The 26039-nt window shown below is 36.1% G+C and overlaps 2 protein-coding genes across 2 annotated transcripts in view; both read right to left on the minus strand.

Annotated features, from left to right (window-relative positions):
- The window catches only part of LOC149081047 (uncharacterized), a 34029-nt gene extending 33591 nt beyond the window's left edge, over positions 1-438 (minus strand). Inside the window, exon 1 of the mRNA XM_089237805.1 lies at positions 354-438. The gene's annotated coding sequence lies outside the window, so the exon portion shown is untranslated. The remainder of the gene's footprint in view (positions 1-353) is intronic.
- A 2292-nt stretch (positions 439-2730) lies between these two features.
- On the minus strand, positions 2731-25457 carry LOC149081048 (calmodulin). The gene is made up of 5 exons (XM_089237806.1): positions 24735-25457; positions 16705-16735; positions 12674-12817; positions 6056-6298; positions 2731-3650 (listed from the first exon to the last, which is right to left on the minus strand). Exons 1-5 carry the CDS (start codon positions 24735-24737, stop codon positions 3622-3624), a joined length of 450 nt encoding a protein of 149 aa, XP_089093932.1. The 5' UTR covers positions 24738-25457; the 3' UTR covers positions 2731-3621.
- Positions 25458-26039: the final 582 nt, after the last annotated feature.

Genomic DNA, 26039 nt, shown 5'->3' on the forward strand with positions numbered 1-26039 from the left:
AATATAAAGGGTCCTCTTATATGTAAAAAAACGTCATTTGTCAACACGACCCCTCCCACCTGAGTGGGGCTGACTGGGCTATAGCCCGAAACTACATTACATTTATACACTTCTTACAATGTATTTTTCCCTGGAAAGGAGGCCCAGTGAACATTTGGGGTGTAGGGGGATTCCACTATGTCACAGCTGGGCCCCCTATTTATCATTATCGGTAATAGATTTGGTAATGATCACAAATATCAACAAAACACATACCCATTATTTACAACCTAATCAAGACAAATATGGTTTTTTTTTAGAAAATTAATGAATAAAGTAATTAAAAATAGTTCAACCGATTATCGTCTACTCACAATATGTTATTTGTTGATTATAAACTATTTTGTTTATTTCAACTAAAATCCCGCTCATCTTCAGAAAGTAAAAAAATTGAATTCTGCTACGTTACGTTGTTTACTTCATTCATCAATATCATATTCGAGTCGAGCAAAGCTCGTGTAGATGTCGCGTGTAGCTAATCTGGATATGATCCAGCAGGAAAAAAAAAAATGGCAGATATAAAGGGGCAGAAATCAGCAGAGGTTTGGATATAGAAAATGTTTTTTTTCTATTAGTTATTGAAAATGTCTGATTTTAGTTTGAGTGTTCCATGATAGGGTGGATGAGTATTGGGGACAACGTGATTGACTGTGTGGAAAAAATAACGAAAAAAATCGCGGAATAGTGGTGCATTTGCGAACAAAACTAGTCAGAGAAACAGTAGTTTTGATCCATTTTTTGCGCACGCGCACTACAGATATGATTGCAGCATGAATTTTATAGAGTTGCCAGTGTGTGATATGGCTTCCCTCTGCACCATGTTGTAACCAGAAAAAATCTGATAAAATTTATTATATTTTATAATGAAATTTAATTTTAATTTTCAAATTTTTTTCAGTGCATTTAATGTACTATCATGTAAAACGTGTCATTAAGGCATATTATCAGATTATTTGAAATCAAAAATTTAATGACAGTGAATCGCAAATAATAATAATTACGGTATTTAGCGTAAGTACAATCAAAATATAGCTAAATAAGTGCAAATAATAATAAATATGTATAAAGATTGCAACGATTGAAGATTACAAAACTTTAGTCAGAGAAACAGTAGTTTTGATCCATTTTTTGCGCACGCGCACCACAATTAATAAAAATTGATTAAAAACACTAAAAATAGGTATTTGTTTTCGATTTTTTTCACACTAAAAATTATTAATTTTTCTAATTTTTGGTCGTCTTCGGGAGCTCCTATGCCCCCACCACACTAGCACACGTCTCGGTTATAACCCGATCGTGTACGGATTTTTCTCCCTATTCTTTCTATACTTGTTTATTGTCCCCCAACTATATATGAGAGAGCAAGGGAACACGCATTGGGGTAGGCATAAGCAGATACAGGCTCTTAGAACGCGGCGGGAGTCCACCACCCTACGCCAATACAATTTTTTAAGTTAACGGGGAGGGGCAATCGCCTCCTTCACTTTCCCTCTGTATCAGCCAATGGGGAGAGGATGTGATCGATCACTAAAGAGAAATCTAATGCCACTCAACTCTTTCCCCCCTTTCTATTACTCTGCAATTAAAATTTACTCTTGCCCGTGAAATAATAACTTTCGGAATCCTCGTGACAATATTGCAACTCTGTCGAGTGAGAGATTATTATTCAAAAATACCCATATGATCACCTCTCGTGTGTGTTTTGCTTTTTTCAACAGATCACTTTCAGATAAAAAAAGGAAGAGAGAAGGAAAAGATCTCACACATTTTCAAACACCATTTATTTTCATTTTAAATACGTGGCAAAGGATTCGACACTGCATGTTTTTGCCACTGAAGAAAATTTTAATTTCCAGAGTCAGATGAGATCTCAATTCCTACTTGCGATGTTAGCAGTTAAGCGGCAATATGATGCAATATATATCTCGTCTCTTATTCAATTTTTTTTAAGTTGATTTCTCAAAGAAACTTTTTTCAAAACCCCTTACTATGCACCTTGCTGAAAATCGAAAGCCTGTTTAATTTTAAAAAGACGACTTTATAGGGGGTTAGATTTCTCTCTGCGGTGCCACTTGAAAGGCCAAAAAAAATCCTTTCACATACCCAATTTCTACAGCTTCCCAAAGTGGATGATACCGCAATTTAGTATGTGTCAAACTATAAATACAACACATCTAACCAACTAGTATATTTTTTCAGGTGATATATATTAACTATATATTAAAGACTGGTCTAGAATACAAGAACTTCGCCAAGATTGTCATATTAAAACGATCTTTACAGCAAAGAAAATTTTGTAACATTTTCCCCAGGCAACCAGAGGAAGCTTGCTACAAATGTCAAACTAAGAGTCATTCCTCGTACTGCACAATTTACTACCCAAGATATATATATATATCAATAAATTGCTGGTTCTATTGAATTTTCTTTCATGTTAATATGGCACACCAAAATATTAATAAGCTGACAGTGAACTGCAAAATTGCCCTACCTTGAACCAAAGAACTTCAGACAAATAAATTCATGTTTGATTTTCATAAGCTAAAGGTCAAGCAAGTGAAACATCCTTTTATCGGATCTTAAGTCAGTACAAGCTGCGAATTGCCCACTATTTCTGGCTCATCCTGTCCTTTTTCTCATCATTTTTTAAACCAAATATTGAAGCTTAAATAAAAAATGAAGCGACACCAGTTTTGAGTTAAAGAATTTTATTGAAAATGATCAACGTGCTTGTGAGGAACACTCTTACACAAGATGTACACAGAGCAAATTTCACAACTGCAATTATTTCTTTACTTTAACGATAATAAAACGCAAGACAAAATTTCATTTAAACTTTTTTCTTCTCAATTAAACATATGGGGAAGGGGAGGACAAGTAAAATGAAAAAAAAAATGATAAAACTTAAAGTGGAATGTACAGTAGTTTGAAGAACATAAATGAAAAAAAGAAAAAAAAAAACTTGTTACTTTGCCACAACAACGATTCATTCGGGTAAAAGCTGGGTCCGAAAAAAAAACAAAAAAACTGCAACACGAGACATTTTGTTGGCTACCACAGCACACACTATCAGTGAATGATACTGATTATCGATCAAATGCGACAAAATAAAATCCACTGATGATATGCACTGCAATTGCAGACAAACAGTCGTTTCTGCACCCTGACCTTACGACCACTGCTATACAAACCCACAAGAATCATAACATAGCGGCAATGAACTCAAGCCTCGAAAGCTTACATACTTTGTTAACTGTTTGTTTCAAACAAAAGTTATATATATATTTTATTTCCTTTTTTATATTAAAACCTAAGGCAATGGAAAATAAAGAATCCACAATTTCGTTACCTCGAGAAAAGTTTTTTTTTTTTTGTTTCCAAGTTATGTGAAATATGGTACAAAAATTTATCGACTCATTTTTTTTACAGACAAAACACCCAGATGACACCAGGTGCCAATGCTAAATTCCCGTTTGTACATGATAAATATATTGGACAAAATAAAGAAATGATTTCATTTTTTTTAGACTTTGAAAGTTGCTTCTTCTTTTCCATTGCTGATCACTACATAAGTTATGTAAATTACTTTGACGTCATCATCGTCACGAACTCTGCAAAGATTGGAAAGAGAAGGAAAAAATAAGCGAAAAATTTTACAAGGTTAAATAAATTAAAACACAAACATTAATAATCTCGTAATGTAGATTAATCCAGGGGCAAAACTGTTAATCATTTAAACCAAGACTTTGTATGTTATAAGTCAATCATTTGCAGTCAAACTGGGCTAAAACGACAAAGATTCCACAAAGTTTTGTCCTAGTAACTGAGGTTGACATTTTCCACAACTTTTATTTTTTAAAAAAAAAAAAGGTTATCAGATGCAAAATTAAATATTGTGTGCTTCAAGTTTCTATTTCATTATGATTATGATGACCATACTTGATTAAGAAAACACGGATTTTCCTGATCATACCATACTTGATCAGGGAAATCAGGATCATTATAAATATGAGACGTTGCCCATCCTTGCCAAAAATTTTGCCACTTGTGAGTAAAATTGCCAAATATTGGAAAGGCAGGCTTTCATGGCTAGCGTTTTTAATATAATCCATACTTTTTTGGGCTTTTATGCTGTATTAAGAGGTTTCTTACAAGCAGGCGTTTTGTCCACTACTGTGGCGGACATCACCAGTGCAGGTAGAAGAGGCAAGCAAGGACACGAAACTTCCTTGAAAAACTGCTATATACTGGCGGAAGACCCCTTGAGACCCTTTCCCATCAGCGGGAGTTTATAGGATTCCCTGTTCATGTGAATGCAACACTTTGCACAAAATGAAAACTTGCAACACTAAACATCAACGCTTCTGTCGCCTGGGGTAAATGGAAAAAATCTGCTACTGAGCATTCCTTTATCAAGGGCCATGACATCCACTTCCAAGACACTGATATTCTTTTTTCTGAAATGCATTTCTACTCTTGGCCGAACAGCGAAGAAATATAGATTGTCGTGAAACAAATGTATTGTATATATGACATCCATATTTGTTATGGGCATCTTTTTCTCAGCCACCTCGCTGGGCATTTTGTCTGTTGTGGTGTTGTATTTGTATAAAGAAAATTTCAATAGGAAGAAAGGCTGCATTTGGGCAAAACATGGCACCCGGTAGTATGAACAACCAAGATCAGGATGGTTAAAAAACCAATGTTTGAATTCCAACCTCCCTATTCAAATTCGAGAGAAGACTCAGATCCTAACCCTCTCGATTAGAAGCCACCACGTCACACCAACACTGACACGTCCCTTGCTCCACAACAGAACAACAAGGTTGATCCTTACAAACACAAATACACAAAAGGCAAATTGCCCCATCTCGGTGGCTAAAACAATTATGCCTATAAAAAATACGGACATTAAATAACCAAAGTCTTCAGCCAAAGCAGCAGTAGATAATGGTCTTCCAAGGAGTTGTTTCATCTTCTTGCTTGCCAACCACCTGCATTGATGATGTCCACCGCAGTAGCAGAGGAAACAAAAAGCAGACGTTTCCCTAATGCAGCACAATAGCTCGAAAAGTATAGATTTTATTAGTGCCAAAATATTGCTTGTGAATAACTTCTGGTGAGAAATACAGAACATCTGCGGTGATTTAAAATGCATTTTACTTACAAAGATTTAAAAAAAAAACCTTTAATATATGGCAAAGATACAACTCGAATATTCATATAGTCATCACAGCACAATCACAAGTCCTGTGAATTAAATTTAACCCTCAATTCTAGTAACGATTAAGAGCAAAAGTAAACCTCATTGAGAAAATCAGGGCAAATAGGATGCTTTTAAAAAGAGAAGTATGGAAGGGTACATACTTCAATGAGAAAATACATCAATGCCCCCCATAACAGGTGAAAACAATGAGGAGCAATTTGGAACCTCACAGAAGTGAAAGCGGCTAAATAATGTCACTATAATCATGAATGAATGCCAGACTCTGCCATCATACTTATCTTGTCACCAAGATCTCTTAAGAAATACCCTGAACTTTAACAGGGCCATAGTTTTTTTTCCCCAGTAGGTACAAATGTAACTTTGCTGGTTTCTTCATAAAATTCTACGATTTTATAAGCGTTTCATTTTCCTTAAAACTTACTGCCCACAGTAATTGTCACTTTCTTAGGTACGTCAGATATTTTTAATATTTAGCTACAGTATAACATGGTTCGAAGAAATTCTCTCGATTTTTTTATTCTTGTACATATACAGGCGAACCCTAACTCAATGCCACCATTCGATTCCATGGAATTGTGGCGCAGAAGTTTGACATTATATCAAATCACGGTCTAACTTGTCTAAAGCCTAGAAATAGAAAATTTGTTTATTGAAAATTTCTGGTGCTAAGCGGGTTTGGTGGGAAGCTGGGAAGTGCTATAACTAGGGTTCGACTGTATTAGATTTTTTTCCTCAATATATGCCACAATTTCAAAAAAGTAATAATAGCAAATTTAATAAACAACGAACCTTCGTAATTCACTTGACCATCACCATCAATATCTGCCTCCCTGATCATCTCGTCGACTTCCTCGTCTGTCAATTTCTCACCGAGGTTTGTCATGACGTGACGCAGCTCAGCTGCACTAATGAAGCCGTTGCCGTCCTTGTCAAAGACACGGAAAGCTTCCCTGATTTCCTCTTCACTGTCCGTATCCTTCATCTTCCTCGCCATCATCGTAAGGAACTCTGGAAAGTCTATTGTACCGTTGCCTGGAAAACAAGAACAAGGTGTTTGTGAGCAAAATTCCAGCATAATTAACGAATGACTAAATAAAAAAAGACCAAATAGACAAATAAATTTGATAGACTAAACCAGCGGTTCTCAACCTTTACGACTCGCGGAGCCCTATCCAGTATATAATTTTCATGGCAGAGCCCTATTTGACTCGAGGAGCTTTTATAATTTTTATGGCAGAACCTGTAGGCCTCTTATTTATTTATCTATCAAATTTACTGATTTATATTATTTTTCTCGAGTTGCCGCAGAGCCCCTGGGAGGTGCACATGGAGCACCGGTTGAGAACCCTTGAACTAAACTATCGAAATCCAATTATCCAATTATCAAGTCAAAAATTAAGATTTGCATGACACTCAAAAGTCCCTAAAAAAAGGGATTTTTACCTATGATCAAGTGAAATCAAATAATTCTGATGGTGATCTAAAAACTGCATCAAAAGAAATAACAGACTAAAACAATTGCCAACAAATGGAAGAAATGCAAGCCAAATCACAACTACTTGTAATTAAGTGCTGTCAAAACCCACAAAGATCATCATCTTGCTTGCAAATTTAGCTTAGTTCCTCAAATATAGGATTTAAATAAAAGAAAATGGAGCAGCCATTCCCAAATGACAGGCCAGGAAATCTGCAAGATATATTTCGGATAAAAAAATTGTATTTTTGCTAATTTTCACAATCCGACCAGTGTGCCACAGCAATATAGGTTGGCGTTGATTTGACACTTAAAATAAATCAAGGAAGAGGGGAAATGCATGGTGCTACCCCCCACACTCACAAAGACAGACCAAAAAATAAAAAAATTCAGATTATAACATGTGAATGCTTACTGTACCAATGCCAAGGCACCAGGTTGCCATTGTGACAAATAAAATAGAATTGGTGTCTAAAATATTTTAGGTATGTGTGGTTGAATTCAAAACGGAGGACAACACAAATAATTTATTCACATCATTAATGTATACTAACAAGGAAAAAAGTCACCAAAAATTAAGAGGAAATTATTTTGGACCATATTTTTTTTAAGTGAAAAAATTTTTGGCATCTAAATCTGGCTGGCACCTAAACCCTTTTTAATTTTTCAAGCCTAGATATATACAATAGACCATAATCAGCATATTAGTATTAGAAGATAAAATTTTTGAGCGTCAGCCCCACGATTCAGCTTGAAATCAGCTCGCATTTCAAAAAGCAAGGACCATTTGGTTGTAACAGAGGTTTGGCATTTTTTAGTTCTTGCAGAACTCAAACATGAATATTTTTCCAACATGCAGTAGACGTTTCTGTTACAACACAAATTACAAATTTTACAGTTCAAGACACTATAGAAAGCCCTGGAAAAGTTCACAGAACCCTAGTGACCTAAAGAAAGCAGGGTTGGTAAAAAAACCGGGGTTTTTTTTGGTTTAAACCAGGTTTTTTGTTTTAAATAGTATTAACATTAAAAACAATGAAATTTCTGAAAAATAATTCAAACCTCTAATAATTAACTAAAATAAAATGGTTATTAATGTAATTAACACTATTCCCATGCTAATTAATAAATATTTTTTACATTTTAACAAAAACCAACTTTCGCAATTTAATTATTTTTTGCTTAACTCAATGGATTACTTCGGGTTTGAAAATTCTTTCAATGTTATTATTAATCATATAGTATATAAAGGTTTTTCTCCAGTTACTTTCAGTATGCTTAATTAGGAAGCTATTTTGCAAAAAGTAATAAAAATTAGGTGAATATAATGTATTTAATGAAGCATAAATAATGCAGATTAATTAGCAATGATTTACGATATACAGGGTGATTATAACTAAGGTTCTGATTTCAAAACACTAAAAAAAGATAGATTGTCAAAATGACTTGAAAATTGACATGAATATTCCTAAAAAAATGAAATTTTATTTGGTAAAGGGGAAAAAATACTTAAAAATAAAAATTAATGACATCATCCAACATGTGGGAAATTTGCTCGCAGAATGGAAACGATAGCCAGTCATGGCAAAATGATACCTTAATTATAGCATTGCACGATTTCATAATTCATGGAAACATCACAAAAAACGAAGTAATTGAACAAATAACTTAAATAAATTAACATCTCAAATAATAAATATCTTCACGGCATCCAGTCTTCTGTATATCTTGTAAATAACTACAACTTACTTAAGAAATGTTAAATATGTTGTCCAACGTGTTGTGTTAGGTTGAAAGCACAAAAATTGTTGTTCAACAACAGAATCGGAGTATGCCATGGTCATGATGTGCTTGCAATTCAGCTTTATTAAACCAAACACGCCCCCATGTTAATATTCCTAAGGAACTTCTAACATATAGGGGATGTGCTGGAGATCGCAATTCACCAAATTTTGCAATCTGACCACTGTTTATGACATTTTGAGGTACCCCCACAGCCAGAAGTTAAAAGGGTTAAGGTGCATCCTGTCAAAATGGGTTTTCAGCAGCTGCTTTGCTGGTATTGCAATGTGCATCTTGATAGAAGTTCTATCCACACACTGATGCTGTGGAAGTGCCAAAATGATGTGGTTGCACAAAATAGATTATACTGCTGGCCAAGTACAGCATCATCTACCTGCACATTTTGCATGTTTTTCTTTTGCGAAAGAAACTTCCATTGCTTCAGGAGTATCCATGCAAATTTTCAAGTCATTCCGATCAGTACTTATTGTATAGTTTTGGAATCAAAACTTAAATTATAATCACCCTGTATATAGCTGATTATTTTTCATAAATCTGTTATTATTCAGTAGAACCCTGATTAACTGGGCTTAACAGTGTGAAAGTATAAAAAAAACTACTATTGAACATTAAGACTGGGAGATATACAGTAGGAGATGTGCTACTTCTTATGGGAAAAAAAATGAAAATGTATGTGAGGTAATGTAACTACTAGTACACTGGTCTTTGTCCTTTAAGGACAGCTGATGTCTTTATTGGATTATAGGACCACCTGCCCCTAGCATGATGGTGTCACTACTGTTGCTGCTTCTTTGTGAAAGGAAAAAGAAACCCTGTGAGATAATACACCACTACATTTAGATGTGTGATGCAATCCTTATTCATGAATTTGCTAAAGATAGAGCATCAGAACGTAGCCAAAGGGTAGAAAATGTTATAAGAATGAGAAATTTTGGCTTTTGTATATAACTTTAAATAACTAAGATACTTCATATGAAAAAAAATATATATATATTCTGGCCACTTTTATGAGACTTTTTGAAAAAAACCGCTTATAAAATCTTATGTCATTTAAAAATATACCATCAGAATGTACCCCAAGGATATAAAATGTGATAAAAATGAAACATTTTGGCTAATAATGAACCAATATGATATTTTTCAAGGAAAAAAAAAAACTATATTTAGGCAACTTTTATTTGATTTTTTGAAAAAAACCACTTGGTTTAAACCAAGCCTGAAAGAAAGCAAGAAAAAAACCTATGGGCTATGAAAACAGAAAATCCATTAAAAAAAAAAAAAAAAAAAAAAAAAAAATTTGTTGAGTTATTTCTTGCACACCCTCCAACCCAACTTTGACACATTTACATCAGGAATGTCCTTGTTTTCTGGACAAGGACAAAACAGTCAGTTTCAATTATACACGAGTCGAAATATTTTTATATCGTTAAAATACACAGTTTTCTTTTCTAGGAAAGTGTTAGCAAAAATTATCCAATGCAAATGTATTGATAACAATATACAGTGAAACCTCAATATCACGATATTCTGTCGCCAAAGAAAAAAACTGTTGTAGAGAGATTTATCACTATATTGAACAACATTGTCATCACTCCAAATTTATGCTGTTGTTGGCATCTTTTCTAAATCTGCATTTTAGTACTGTCAGAAAGCAAGCTTTAAAAGCATTCACTCGCCGAAAAAAACCAATTAGTTTGATTAATGGAACTCATTCAGACGCATTGTCCCTGTAAAGAAGTTTAGGGTATTGCACTTTTGTGTCTTACAGAGAAAGTGACAATACAAACAGCTTTATCAACATTTTCGGTGATCACGTGGTGCTAAACACCAATGTTATTGGATGCTCTTGCAAGAATGAAAAAAGTTACCAAGTTAAAATTTAATTCAAGACAATTTTGAAAAAATATGAAAGAATATAATTGCAGGTGGTTTCAAAAAAATTGTTATACAGGGATTTATAGTAGCAGAGGGAATACCATTGTATCGAACGGTGTTTAACATTAGACTAGGCAATTCCAAACAAGATTTAAAAAAAAAATACAGTTGTAGAGGGATTTATCAAGTATCATTGTAACAAGGTTTCACTGTATATATCTACTGTCACCAAACATTTGCTGCCCAGTGCACCTATGCATAAGCTCCATTTACATGTTCAAGATGAAGGTTTGAATGGGGAAGGTTTAGTGAATCCTGCTTGGCAACTTTTTCCTCTTGTGGGGGGGGGGGGGCAGGAGGAAGATTTACACCCTTTTCTTTAGTGACCTTTTCAGTTTCATACCTCTTCCCACAATCATTTGCGATTTTTCCCTGCTGCAGTGTGAAAGATACCAGCTTTTTCACTCTATATTCGCACATTCCTAAAATGACCCTATGTACCATAGTTTCTCATACTACAGGCTAGTTTCACCATGATCTACAATTTAAAGTAAATTTTGAATGGCTGGACAACTGCACCCACACTTTAACTAGAATTGAAACCAGGACCTGCCCTGCACAGTTTGGTATGCAGAGCATACGATAGTCAGTAACATCACACATGTGGCAATCATCACAGTGGTGGTTGGCTAAAGTTGATTTTCTGTGGTTTCCAACTTTGAGGTGCAAATGTGAACTGATCTCTGTTAAAAAGTCACACAGAGCTACAGACCAACAACGGCACAATTATTCAATCGTTATACTTCACTCATACTAAGAAAAATTTATGGCAGCACTACACACAACAAGCATTACACAGAAATAAACTTTGTGTTAGGTTCACAACACGTACCAATATTAGAAATTCCGTAGAGGAATGTGTACGATTAAGTATTACTAGTAACATCAAACATGAAAGCAAGAATATCATTATTACATATTTCCCCTTTAAGATGTGTATGTGTGGGCGTAGTGAAAATGTTTCCACATCCATGCAAAAACACTAAATATACCACCAGTGTGGCAAATTGTCTTGGCGAACAAAAGGACTGGAAGCAAAGTGGGGGAAAAAATAAGAATGACAGTTATATTGCAGACAGCAGTCATCTCAAACTGTGCACTGCCAACCTTTGTCAGCAGCACAAACGAGTGGCGTCGCTGACAAAGGGTCTTTGAAACAATTCATTATTACATTGCTTTGGGGGCCGCAGACAAGTGTTCAGTAAGAAAGTGGCATTCAGGTGAAAAGTTTGAGAACCTGTGACATACAGTTTACCTACATATATTTGATAGCAATATAGGCATGGGCTTTGTTAAATGCAAAACAAACAAAAGGAAACATTTTCTGGATATTATGCCGAGGTGAACTCCAAAAGAAAAGTCATTTCGTCTACACTGGGGCTCAAACCCACGCGTTAATTGCAAATCAGGTAAACGTGCAAGCGAACACCACTACTTTACCACACACTAACTCTAGTCATACAGCATCATATAGTAATTTTCAACACCAGATTCGGTGAAGAACATGTTCCTGATGTTCTTAGGCTAGAATCTGTGGACGTTGACGATAATCTTCATAGTGGAAGATAAGCATCTTATCATTGCGCCACTCTGACACTTTTCCCATCTATACCACTTGATCATTTTCGTCGCACCACGGTCATTTTCTGCACACAAGAGCAAATTAGACCGGCACCTACAATTTATTGCTGATTCTAAACAGCAGCTTATTTTTTATACTCATCAAGAGGTTGGCGCGCTAACTGCTCAATGGGAGACTCCCTGCGGTAGCAATTTTTTCTGTGGTCATGTCACTGTTTCTGTTGCACCATTGTCAAGACAGTTTTCTGACAAGGATGAATCGGGTATCGAACTCCCGACACTTCTAAACATCCTTTGGTACTTTAGGCGAGTAACTTATCGACCGGGCTACTGTGCCCCATCTACACCACTGCAGCCATAACCATGCCTTCCTTATTTCACACACACAGCGCCACAAGATGTTGAAGTATAGGCATTAGTAGTCTCTCTTAACTTCAGCAAACCAGAAACTCTTTCCAAGGAGAAGAGACTTTCTCATTTCAAAACTAGATGATTTCCTTCCGAGTTCACCTTGGTATAATATCCAGAAAATATGTTTCCTAGATATGTTAGGAAAAGATTAAAAAAAAAGCGTCTAAATAAACAAAAGATTTAGCATACACACGCGCACATACCATCAGCATCAACTTCATTGATCATGTCCTGTAACTCCGCCTCTGTAGGATTTTGCCCCAGCGACCTCATTACAGTTCCTAATTCCTTGGTTGTGATTGTACCATCACCATCTTTGTCAAACAAAGAGAAGGCTTCTTTGAATTCTGAAATTGCAAAAGGAAATAAAAATTTTTAAGCAATCAAAATAAGAAAAAGAAAAAAAAAAAAAAAACTTCAATAAGAGAAAAAAGCACAATACAAAAATAAGTACATGTTCATAGGCATTAGTTTCCAAATAAGCAGAGATATTCAGGACTAAACAATTACATATATATTTCACCCCTTTCCCCCAACAATTTTCCAAGAAGCAGATAGGCTACTGCCAACACCACTCAAATTGCAAATTAAGCTAACCAGATTTCAGACATTAAAACACTAGGCAGGACTCTCAGCAAAATCTGCTTGAGGGTCATTCAAGTATTATGTCAGCATTGAGGAGAGAGACAGGGGGGGGGGGTGGTGGTGGTTTGAAGGTTGCTTGCATCATCAACCACCCTTTTTGAAGATATGAAATATTCTAAGCTGCTGACGAAATTTTGATGACGAGGGTGAAATCAGTGTTTTGCTGACCGGGGTGGGGGGGGGGGGGTGTCAAAAATGGCTAAAAATCTGCTGACGTAATACTTGAATGGTCCCTTGATCATTTCCATGACCAAAACTCCTGAAGAAATATGCATATAACAATTGACTACTTGGAAATTCCAATTCAAACAGGATTTGTTAACAGAGCTATTCACCTATAACAAAAAATGTTCAACCACTGGAATGGAAGATAAAGACACCGGCATGGCAGAATTATTATTCTATTACAATCATATATAATTATGGTACATATTCAAGAACATTGTTAAAAAAAACATGGGCATACATACTACATACTGAACCACACATGCACCTCGTCCATATTCCTCTACGCAACTTTTAACGAATTAGCACATGTTGGAATGTGGGCGTATGTGTAGTGAATTCGATGTGAAGTTTTTTTGTTTCCACATATAATGCTTGTTACAACACTGCCACCTATTTCTCTAACTATGAGTGAAGTGTAATGATTGAAATAATTGTATTGTTGTAAGCCTGTTGCTCTCTGTGGCGAGTGTTTTTAATGGGGGAAAGTGGCTCATATTTACGCCTCGAAGTTGGTATAACCACAGAAAACCAATTTTAGCCAACCAGCACTGTAGTAATAGTGGGATTCAAACCCGGGTCCTCGCAATGAGCGTCTATAACTATGACCACTCAACCACAGAGGCAGGCATACATACTGTATTACGAGTACAAATGTATCAACAATACTTGTGTAAATGAAGCGTATGTGAATAAAGTGAGGAATTATTTTCTACATAAAAAAAAAAAATGCAGTAATTTTATATTTTCCCTCGTTTCATTCTATTTGAAAAAGGTTTCCCATGAATGTCCTTGTTTTTCGAAACAAATTTAATTATTTTGAGATTTTGATAAATTTATATTTCATCTGGATAAATTTGCTCCCACTTCCTTTCAAATCCGAAACTTTTATTTTTTGCAGATATAAAAAATAAATCTCACAATCAAAAGATTTTTACAGACATTTGAACACTAATTCTCCTGCAACTGAGCCAAATGGCTATTTTGACGTCCACTGGCATACCACAAAACATTTGACAAGCACAGGCAAATAAATTGATTGCAATTGATGTTTATATAAAAAACTGGGGAGGGGGGGGGGGAAAGAAGAATTTCTTTGAATTATGTATGACGTACCCTCACTGGGAAGGTTTTAACCTACTTTTTCAAATTCATCTCGTATCCAAAGATTTCAGCTCAAAGAAAGAAAACTTAGAGTAAAAGAAAAACTAACACTCTGAAACAATGTTAAAAGGTTCTGGAGCTAAGAAGTTGATTAATTGCAAATTGTCTATAATTTGAAATTACTGAATATATTTTTAGAGTTTCAATTACTGCCCTTCATAGAATTTATAAATTCTCCCCCAACATAATATTTTCACGTTCCTCTGACTTTTGACCAATGTTTTACATTTTTCCTGAATGGACGAAAAAATTTGGAAAGGATTTTAAAAAGGAAAAAAAAATTAAAAAAGGACTGCTAAGAGAGGTTTCACTGTATTTTGTATTTACGAGGCTCATATAGAAAGTATAGAATGTTTTTTGTCCAGACTTAATTTGGGAAATGAAACAAAACTTATTTTACACAACTGACGGTATACCTTACCTAATTTCTACATAATTGTCATTCAAATTTAAACATCTGTCATAGTGTTGCAGAAGTTTTTGTGCCTTCTGCGTACTCAATTGCCACCAATTTGTTGAACCGGTCTGCAATAAAGGCATCTTCCACTTCATTTCTATAGTGAATACTGCCCACAAAATTTCAAAGTTTTGGGGAAAAGGTGGTAATCGCTGGGGGGTCAAGTCTGGCCTATAAGGTGATGTCCAAAAACTTTTCATTCAAATTGCGGAAGCTAATCCTACATCATTGCAGTAGCATGCGGACATATGCTATCCTTGAAGAAACAAAACAGCTGCACAGTAACCCATATCGTTTGTTTTGAATGGAGCAGCATAGTTTGTGAAAAGAACTTGACGGTAAGCTGTTGCATTTATGGTCATTCCTCTAGCCACATAGTTGATGAGAAGGCCACTCGATTCTAAAACCGTTAGAAAAATAAACTGCCGCCATAGCCTTTTCAGTGCTCAGAGTTGAGAATTTTTTTGGTTTGGGAATGATGCTATTCCATTGAGCGGCACTTTTTTGCTGAAGTTTTATGTAATATCCATGTCCCATCATCCGTAACAATGCGGTTCAGAAACTCCTCGCCATCTTGTTGGTAGCAACTGAGCACAGCTCTCATTCATGTTGTTTTTCTTCATCTGTCAAAATTTAAGGAACCGATCTAGCACTTTTTTTTTTTTTTTTTTTGCAGCCCAAGTCACTATTAAGGATTTAATGAAAAACAGATCTTGAAATTTCAGGAAAGAATGAATACAAACCATCAAGGGTAAAACGGCTATTCCCTTGAACCCCCCAAACCTTGATTTCAGTCACAAATGAAGGTCAACTTGAGCGTTCATGAATATTAGTTCTTCTGCCATTAAGCATAATGCACCATTTTCAAACTAAGGCTTTGTTTATCATATTGCCACAAACCCCAGTGATTTGTCTGTAAATTTCGACTGTACAAAGTTTTCACATTTAAAAAGCAGATTGCAGCATGTATATATCAGACATTATAAATAATTGTTAATTTAATTGAAATTTTGCACAACTAAACAGTTAGCATCCATACCAGCTTGACGTTAACACCAGACTTAAGTGGGATAACATGAAGGTCGTTGACATGGTGGCAGCACAGATAGTGGGGGACTTGCTGAGACATCACTTTAAAAAGGTTCTTTATTTTCTAGATGACCTGCGCGCAAATTTATTTTGCTGTTTTCAACTAGAAATTTAAAAACTCAAACCCCTCTAAAGTATCAAGTTAGACATGATTAGGATAAAAATAAAAACTGCCAATCCTTGATTTATGGGAGCTGCAGTAAAAAACCATTGTTCTGAGCTTGTAAATATAAAACAAAGCTTGATGAGAATTTCTCAAGTACCACGCTACAACAGCAACTAGAAAATCTACATTCATGCTAAAATTTTCTTCCTGCTATTGCTAAATTACTATCAGAGGACGAGACAAAATTTTTTGATTCCATTGCAGCATTGTCCACGTTATCAACATGGAAAAAAAAAAAGCAAGAATCAAGATTCTTACAAAGTCTAAAATAAGTATTTTTATTTATTTATTTTTTTTTTTATAAACAGTCTCAATTCCCTAAAAAGAAATTTAGCCAGCACCTTAATTCCCCCCCCCCCCCCACTTCTTGATTTGTCAAGCCTCAGCATAAACATGTATACCCAAAAACTTCATTTCAGGAAGCTTATGTTAAAAGACAAAGATGTCTTGAAAATGAATTTAGGAAATTTATTAAAATAAAAACTCACCGGCTATTTGTTCTTCTGTAAGTTGATCAGCCTAAAATATAATGAGAAAAAGAAAATACGTCAACACATTTAAATATTGTACATATACAAATAAATCAAACTTTATATCATGCTTGTGAGCATTCAATCCTGTACAAATGAAATCACAGCTGATCGATCCACCTTATAACAAACTGCACTTAAACCTAATGTTAAACTGAATAATACAAAATACAGCTTAACCAGTCAATTGTCCAATTAATTTCTCTGAGTGCTACCAGTAATGTTTTGCCGGTTTTTTCTTGAAGATGTGCACGTTTCACAGTGTTATTCACGCTAATAATGAATAAAAAAAAAAAAAATCAATCCAGACAATAAACATTTCTTGATCTATGCAAATTATTGTGAATATCTCCCTCATTTACCTCTTCAGTCCCTGCATCGCCTGTGGTAGACACAAAACAATACTTTTTTAAAGTCCCCCAACTAAATGAAATACTCCACGACCTCAAAATTAATTGTAATTGCTGTAAACATTTGGTAGCACATATTCATACTCATCGCTAAGCAGAAACTAATTTTGGGCAGTTTCACAGTTAAAAACAAACATGTTAAAAAAAAAAAAAAAATGACCTAGAGGACAGAGGAAGTTAACTTGAGAAAATAAGATTTTATTTCCAACTTCAATTCATCTATACGCTGCCATGAAGTATTGGACGTTGCAATTGAAAATTATACTAAAAAAAACCTCTTCAGATCTATTCAACTTATAGGAAAGGAAGCTTCAATATTAGATCCACCAAAATATGAATTCCCAAACTTGTATACAGACATGCCAACACACTTTCGGAATTCAGAAATTCTCCACAGATCCCCTGCCCATAGACCCAATCAAAAAAAACACTTAAAAAAAAAAAAAAGGCAGGTCCTGCATAACCTGAGCAGAATATAATAATGCAAGACATTTGCATCTCTTGTTTTAGCAACAACTTTTTATATGAAATCATATGAACAGACCATTGAATTCATCAACTTTCCGATAAAAGGCAATAGTATTTTATTTCTAATTTTTATGCTGTCTGGAACAGATGCGGATCCAGAGAGGATTAGGGAAATAACCCCTCCCAACTGCCGTGAATAACAAGGAAACACCTGCCTGTTCCGTAAAATACAGGATTCAAACCTACACAATATGTAGCCCCTTCCTAGATCCCCACCTGATCTTACCGTGTTTTATTTTCAACACAATTATATCGCGGCAGCTTACATAACATGGTCAGCCAGCACCTCCTAGAGATATAAGGCCTCCACACTCTGCTTGTGACGTCAGTAAGTAGTACACTTTCCCTCCGAAATATTCAGGGGAAAAAAATTCCCTGCTCGTGCAAAGTCTCATCATTGTGAGGAAAAGAAATGATCAGGCTCAGAATTGGCGATTTCTATGCCTCACATCCAATCGCTATGCAGTATTTGTGAGCCAATCAGGAAGATTCTACGCCAAAATAAGAAGAAATGAAATAGGATGTTGTGTTTCAAGATAGGGCAAACTTGCTAGGTAGTCTGAATGACATTTATGACAAACAGTGCAGAGGCCTATCTCTAGGAGGTGCTGGGTCAGCACACAATATTGACTACGTAGAGCTGCCATAGATCACCATAATCTATGACAATCACAGCCTTAACCTAGCTCAAAGCAGAAATCCAGACCTGCGGCCATGCCAAAAACCAATTTGGAAACGTGGCAGAGGACAGCAGTGGGCGATTATAACAGTATGAAGAACTGCAATGAGAGTGGGGCGGGGTCGATTTTGGCCGATACGCCCAATCTAGTGCTTCAGCAAGCAAGAAATGTACACGAGCCAACGAACTTTTCAGTTTTCGAAACATTGCCTGTACACTACCAATATAGATGCCAAAATCTTGTGGCGCGCGCGCGCACACACACACATACACAAAATTAGAAAATTTATTTTTTATTAGAAAATTAAGGCACCGATGTGTGGTGCCCTCATTTGCCATCAGTTTTTCTAACTGAGTGAAGTGTAACAATTGAATAATCGTATCGTTTTAAGCCTGTCGCTCTCTGTGGAGAGAATTTTCAACGGGGAGTTTGGCTGTATTCGTGCGTCAAAGTTAGAGATACTGAGATAAGCCCACTGAAAACTCAAATTGTAAGAAATCAACAGTAGATCCAATTGTAAGGCTGATAAACTGGCATGGTAAGGGGTCATTTCGATCACATCTTCTTGAGTCATCTTGCCACCCCTTGGAAAAGAAATGTATTTGGTTAATCCTCTTATCAGTATTATTCATGCTGGTTGTTTACACGCCCTTGACAAATTTATGATGTTCTACTTTGTTGACCCCACTACTTACATGGGGCTTTTTATAACGACTAGAGTGTTTAGATCAAAATGGCATCTCAGGAGTTCCATTATTTCTGTAACGATTTTTAAAATTAATTGTGCAATATCAAATATCCGTGGTTGAGAATGAGGACAGTGCTATTAGAGAATCGTACGTAAGATATGTGATCGACATGTTATGGTGTTGTTTGCTAGGACTGTGTTCCAGACTTCGAATAAGACTAATTTTGGTGCTTGTGAAAATATGCTAAATATTATTTTAATTTATAAATATCATTTTCTGAACATACTTTAAACATAGTTGTTAATTTTTTTAAAGTGAAAAATACACTCAAAAAATTTAATATGTACATGCATGTCTTGGTAGAAGATCATTTTGAGAAAATTATAAAGAAAATTGAAAAATTTGGCTATTCTATCTAGTTAGATTTGGCCAAATAGAATAGCTATCAGTTAAGTTACCGATAGATGAAGCGATGCAAAAAAAACCCATTGCCTTTATGAAAAATTTTGTTGATATTTTAAATGCATTAATACTTGCAGGTTATTAAAAATAGCACCATGACAGCAGTTCGGCACTGAAATTTCATGAGAGATTCTTTGGTCAGATCTGCGTCTCTCAATTAGCATTTATCCAGAAATCCCCTGGTTAAATTTAACCCCTGCGTAATGTAACCACTTATATTTTTTTCTTTTCTGAAACACGTCCAGCAGGCCTTTTATCAACGTGTTACAAACCCACAGAGTCCATGAACCTTCTTGAAAAATCACCACATTGGATTTTTACTATTTATAATTTGAAATTTCATCAATGCCAACTGCCGCTTTACTAACATCCAACATTCCACAACTGCTAAAAAAAAGTCCACTTATTTCCCAACACTGAATCGTCACAAACATCTTATATATTTACGACAGTGAATCATATATAGAGCTTTCACCATAGATCTAACAAAGAAAGCAAATGTCTTTACTGTGTTTAGCGACATCCAAATTAAATTAACACCAGACTATATATAGCCAACCCTCGCATCATTTTCTTCTGTATTATCACAGTGAAACTTGCATGTAATGATAGTCTCATACATAATGATATTACTCTTTGATCCTAGAAGATTAGCCACAGCAACAATGCACATTTGATGGGATTTCATTTATAACGGTTTTGATTCCCAACGTGGGGTTCACACAGGGACGAGTTTTTCTATGAAAGCTTGGAAACTTACAAACTCCATTTTTTAAATCAGTTCAAATTTTTAATTCTTAAATAATTTCTTGCCACCCTGTGAGAAACGCATCTGGACCATCTTATTTTTAGTACCTTTCAAGCTTAGTTGTTTACACGTTATTTGACAAATTTATAATGTTTATCTACTTTTTCTTCCCTCTATGTCATTGATCAAAGTTTCCGTGGACTCAAAATGACCCCACCATGCCCAAGTCTGTGTCTGACGGCAAGAGTGTTCGGATAGAAATGCCATATTGGAAGATAGTAAATTTTTTCGATAACAGTTTCAAATTAACGGTGAAACATGGATATCCGAGGATAGTGTTAGTGAATTGTACACAGGATCTGTTAGATCATCAACATGTCATGGTATTGTTAGCAAGTACCGTGTCTCCGACTTAGAATAAGACTAATTTTGGTGCTTGTGAAAATATAGTAAATAGAAAATAAAATTTACAAAATTGTAAATTTTATTTTCTGAGTATATTTTACGCATATCTGTTCATTTTTTAATCATGGAAATTACATTGAAAAATTAAATATATAATTAAAATTTTTTTTAAAGTCCCTCCATTTTTTTCCGAATGTATGCCTTAATAAAAGACATTTTTTGGAAAATAAATAAAAAAAAATTGAAACCTATTGCTTTTAGAAAAATTTCTTTTGTCAAAATACATTAATACCACACAGTTACATACAGAATTTTCACAACGCCAGTTAAAAGGGTTAACTAAGGGTTCTTAATGTTTTGTGTTCCACAGAAAATTTGTGCCAGTAATATCAAGTCCACAGATCCCCTGTACCACTAAAATGAAAAGTGAAGGCCACAAACTGCTTTAAAAACCCCCATGTTCTGTGTATAGAAATGTAAAAACAATGAGTTTTCTCATTCAAGCTCGTGGACATCCTCTCGGAGGAGCCCCGATTTTAACTAAGTAAAAGTAAACAGAAATGGGGCCTCAAAGATCCCTGGTTTTAATATTCAAGGAGGAAAAGCAAAAAAATAATGGTTCCCACACTGGAAAAAAAAACTTATGGAATTACAAAGTTTCACGTAGGAAGGGGTTCCCCAACAAAAGTAAAGGAGGCATCAGGATTTAAGCAGAGATGCTATGGTGGGACAAGGCATAAAAAAAGATTGGGAACCACTTATCTATAACAATGAATGAAATCACAAATTTTACTAGTCCCTTGAAAAATTTTTTACTCTGAGACTTCACTGTATATTGATATATTCCGTGAGATAACCATGACCTTAAACCATCACGGTAGATGTTGATAGGGATCCATCTTGGATGTCGATGATGAAAATCTTATTTTTTTTGTACACTAAATGTAATATAGGGACCAGCAAAAAATTCTTGCAGGGGGACTCGTGGTAGTTTAACACTGCATTAACTACTTCCAAAACAATGATTCACTTGACAGCCATAAAAACAAAAGCCAGAATAGTACAAAACGTAAAAGATTAAACATAAATATAAATCAAATGAATCAAAACTTAAGTATAGTCGATTCCTGTTTTAATGAATACCATTATAACAAAAACCTCATTCTAACTAAATATGTTCTAATCTCCCCCCCCCCCCAGATAAGTTTACACTGGAACAATGTAAAAATCTGGAATTCCCTCATAACAAAATTTCGTTGTAACCAAGTGATTTCTCCAGTCTCTTGGAGTTCGTTATAACTGGATTCGCCTGTATCAAAACACTTCAATATAGGGGGTTAACTTTTTGTGGTCCAAGGAACAGATTTATTATTCTTGACCACTAATTATTAAAATTTGCCATGCGAGGGGGGGGGGGGCTTTAAAAAGTTTACCTCCCCCCCTATATTTTATTTTGACACAGTGGTGCATTTTAAAGCAATTAAGTACATAATGTTAAAATTTTTTTACCAGTCACAAAACCCTTGAAAATTTTTCAAAGACCCCCTACCTGATAATCTTAGATCTAGAAAATAAACATCAGTGGCGATTTTCATCCAACTAACATCTTTAACATTTCATGCATACAAACCATGCACAACTATTACAACATAAAAATAGTCACGCACACGGCTATTTTTATGCAGATGGTTCTTTATATTCATGACAGCTAAATATTTTTCACAAGTAATCTAGTCCATGGATCCTGTTTGCTTCGTGCTAGACACTCTCACTCTACATAGCATAAATTAAAATTCATCCCGGGACCCCTCTATCAGCCCCTCCAGCATATCCAGATACCCACGACCTAACAAAGATCGTCGAAAAACTGACTACTGTAGAAACATGCATAAGTGTTGGAACCCGAGGGCTGAGCACCCTCCCCCCCTAATAATTAATGAATATACTATGCATATCCCCTTCTATGTACAGGTTTAAATCTAGTTTTAGAAAGACTAGGAACTTTCAGTCCCCTGAATGTTTTCGTGCTAGTGCTTCATGTTATATTCTCTAATGAGAAAATTACCACCTCCCTATTTCCTCACCCTCACACACATAACTCGACATAAACAATATCGCATGTGAAACAAGCTTGTCATTCAAATAAACATTGCAGTATAAACTATACAAGTATGACCATTGAATACTGGTCATTAATTATAGGTCAATCAAATAAAATAGCAATCGCTGCTGATCTAACCTATTTCCCTTTCCTTCTTTTTACTGCAATACCTCTCGATAACTGTAGGGCAATTATCAACACATTAAAACATTCTTATAATTGTTAAATTAAAACTTACCATTATTCTTTATAACTTACCAACTTCCTATTCTTTTTACCACTACACCAATATCCTTAACATTTTACACATGCAAATATAAATAGCATTTTTCACAACACGAAATACCCATGTGAACCTCATATTCATGACAGCCAAATAGCTTTCACACGAAATTCAATGCTGGAGCCTCCACAATGCAAAAAAAAAAAAAAAAATACCGTACTCTGACAATATAGAAGCATTTAATAACATTACATTCCATACTTACACTGAAACTGCCAACTCCCCATTTCTTCACACATAACTCAACACGATATACATTACATGAAAAAAGTTCAATATCAGTATTATATTAAATTTTGATCACGACTCGTTGAATTGCTGATTACTCAAAAAAAGAAATAGCCATTGTGCTACGGGTCTAACTTACTTCTTTCCCTCTACACCCACTATACCAACATTTTATACGTGCAAATATAAAACATTTATCAACATGCTCAGCAGACAGCCAAGTAGCTTTCAGTAGGAATCTACCCTGTGAGAACACTCCTTTCCTTCATAGTACAAAAATTAAAATTCCCCCAGGTGGACTCTAACAGCCTCTCACCCAGGGACATATCCAACTGCGTAGAATTCAAATATTTCACACTAATGGGTCGAAATCACCAACTCCCCATTTCTTTACACACATTGCAACAAGCTCAACATTGGCATTACATTACACATACATTAAATGCCATCTAATCGCTGACAAATCAAATTCAAAATAGCCACTGCTGCCGATCTAACCTACTTTACTTCCTCTCCACCACTGTAACCTCCTAAACATTTCATACATGCAAATAGAAGGGCAGTAACATGCCTTCTTTGGGCCGACTTTTTCTTAAGGCCTTGAAAAGGTTATTATGCAAAATCAGTACTTTTTTTTTGAGCCCCCACCATTACATTACACATGCATTAAATGAGCCATTTAATTGTCATTGCTGCTGGTCTAATCTTTTTTTTTCACTCCGCTATTACACAAATCATGGCCCATAGGCTACATACTGGGATCTTTCATGGTTTTTCCTACAGGGAATTCATAGCATGAAAAACCAAAAAAAAAACATTATCTTGGGGAGGCCCCCTTAGTGCTGGAGATCCTAAGGGGTCAGTCCCTCCAACACAGGGGTTTTTAAGAGCCCATGAACCAAGTGATTTTTCTGAGGCCCTACCAAGCAAATTCGCATGCATACTCCTCGAAAATTTCAACTATATCTCATTTTTGTGTGCGAGGCTTCCCCCCCCCCCATCACCTCTTCCCTAGAGGTGCCCACACGTAAAGACTGCATTGATGTAACACGCACAGGACCCCATGCCCCAATCCGACTGCGTAGAAGCATTGACATTACATTCCAATCTAACGGGGCAATTGCCAACTCCCCAATTTCCTTTACACACACACAAGCGCGCACAAACTCAACATGAGCAACATGGCATTAAACAAGCTCGACATCGGCATCGCATTACTCATGCATTAAGTATCAGTCATTAAACGACCGTCAATTAAGTGAAAAGAGAAAGGAAAAGAAAAATAGCCATCGCTGCCGGTCTCTCTAACCTACTTCCCTTTCTCTCTCTCGCTCTACCGCAATGCAACACCTCGCGACAATTCCGGAACAATAATTAAACTCCACAACAACAACAACAATTATTAACGCATTTGAAACAACAATTGTTAAATTAATAAAACACAAAAAACTTACCATATTCAGCGAATAAAAAAACTGAACAGCTAAAAAAATAACACAAACGTCCTATTGGGAAACAACAAACAACCGGCGGGAGAGCTCTTCGATTTTCAAATGAAATGTTCAACAGCACCGACTGGCGGGCAAAAAATAAATACCACCAAATAAAAAAAAACAAAAAACACGAAGCAAAAAAGAAATCTCAACTGTAACCGCACACGGCACCACGAGCACACAGCCTTATCACACCTCTATTACGTGTAAGAATTAAATTGTACACGGCGGAAATCGCGGGTCGAATTGAATTCAGCGGTCGGAATTATCCGAAGGAATGTCGTCTAGATCGCAATTCCGACGTAAATACGGACGGCCGGGCGAAATTTCATTTATATAACCGGTATCGTAGATGCGGACTATTTTCTCTCGGCGTAATGGTATTTCTCTCTTTCCCCCCTATCCCTTCCCGATAGATATATTGTACGCCGCCGCGTTCGCTAGGCTTGCATTTCCTGGGTTGCGTTAGTTGTGCGCGCAATGGACGCGGCGGCTACCAAACGATGACGTTTTCCGTGGGGCGCATTTTCTGCGCAATGCCATTGGTCGATTCGAGACTGCAATGCGTATGAACGGATTTCACTTTTGCCGCCGGAGTATTTCCCTTTGAGTCTTTGCCGGTTCCTGTTGAGGAGCCCATTCGCTCCGCTTCTTTCTTTCTTTCTTTCTTTTGTGTGTGTGTGTGTGGCGCGCGTTTATTCTTTTTTTCGTTTTATTCTTTTATTTGTGTATTTGCCACTCTGTTTTAGTTTTTCGCGCCACGTCTCTTTCCAAAGTGAGAAGAAAAGAATGTTTATTGCGGGAAAAACATTCCGATGGGATTGAGAGAGACTTTTTGCGACCGAGTACATACATTCATTCCTACTGCGGTGTTTCTCGAATTGTGTTTCGCGTGGCCGGTGACGGCCCCGCGCACGCACCCCCCCCCCCCAACAAGGGTGGGGCTCATAGGGCTAAAGCCCGGAACAATTCTTGATTTTTTTTTTTTGCACAAAAATTCACTCTGGGCCGCAACTGGGGGGGGGGGGGGGGAGTAAATTTTAATCCAAAGGTGCTGTCCCTTTTGGACAGCGGTCCCTTCCCCCGGGAAAGCTTCGATATCTCTGAGATGGGAAGCGGGGTGTGTCCGGTCCTTCAATGTCCCTTTTGGATAGTGCGGGCCACTTCATTGGTTCGAAAAGGTGTCGTGGGTTGCTTAAGTCATCTGTAAATGGGACGTGGGTCTCAAGAGATTGTAGTGTGTCGCGCAGGTGTGTTCTTTATTAC

This window comes from Pholcus phalangioides, unplaced genomic scaffold (assembly GCF_987345545.1).
Source record: "Pholcus phalangioides strain wild (caught in Gottingen) unplaced genomic scaffold, Ppha-v1.0 ptg000010l_1, whole genome shotgun sequence".
Lineage (NCBI taxonomy): Eukaryota > Metazoa > Arthropoda > Arachnida > Araneae > Pholcidae > Pholcus > Pholcus phalangioides.

Bases quoted from the DNA above. Each gene is read 5' to 3' on its own strand.
- LOC149081048 (XM_089237806.1), bottom strand. The intron at 12,818-16,704 runs GTGAGTTTTTAT...TTGCAATTTCAG, and splicing joins TACAGAAGAACAAATAGCCG to AATTCAAAGAAGCCTTCTCT. The intron at 3,651-6,055 runs GTTCGTTGTTTA...CAATCTTTGCAG, and splicing joins TGGTCAAGTGAATTACGAAG to AGTTCGTGACGATGATGACG.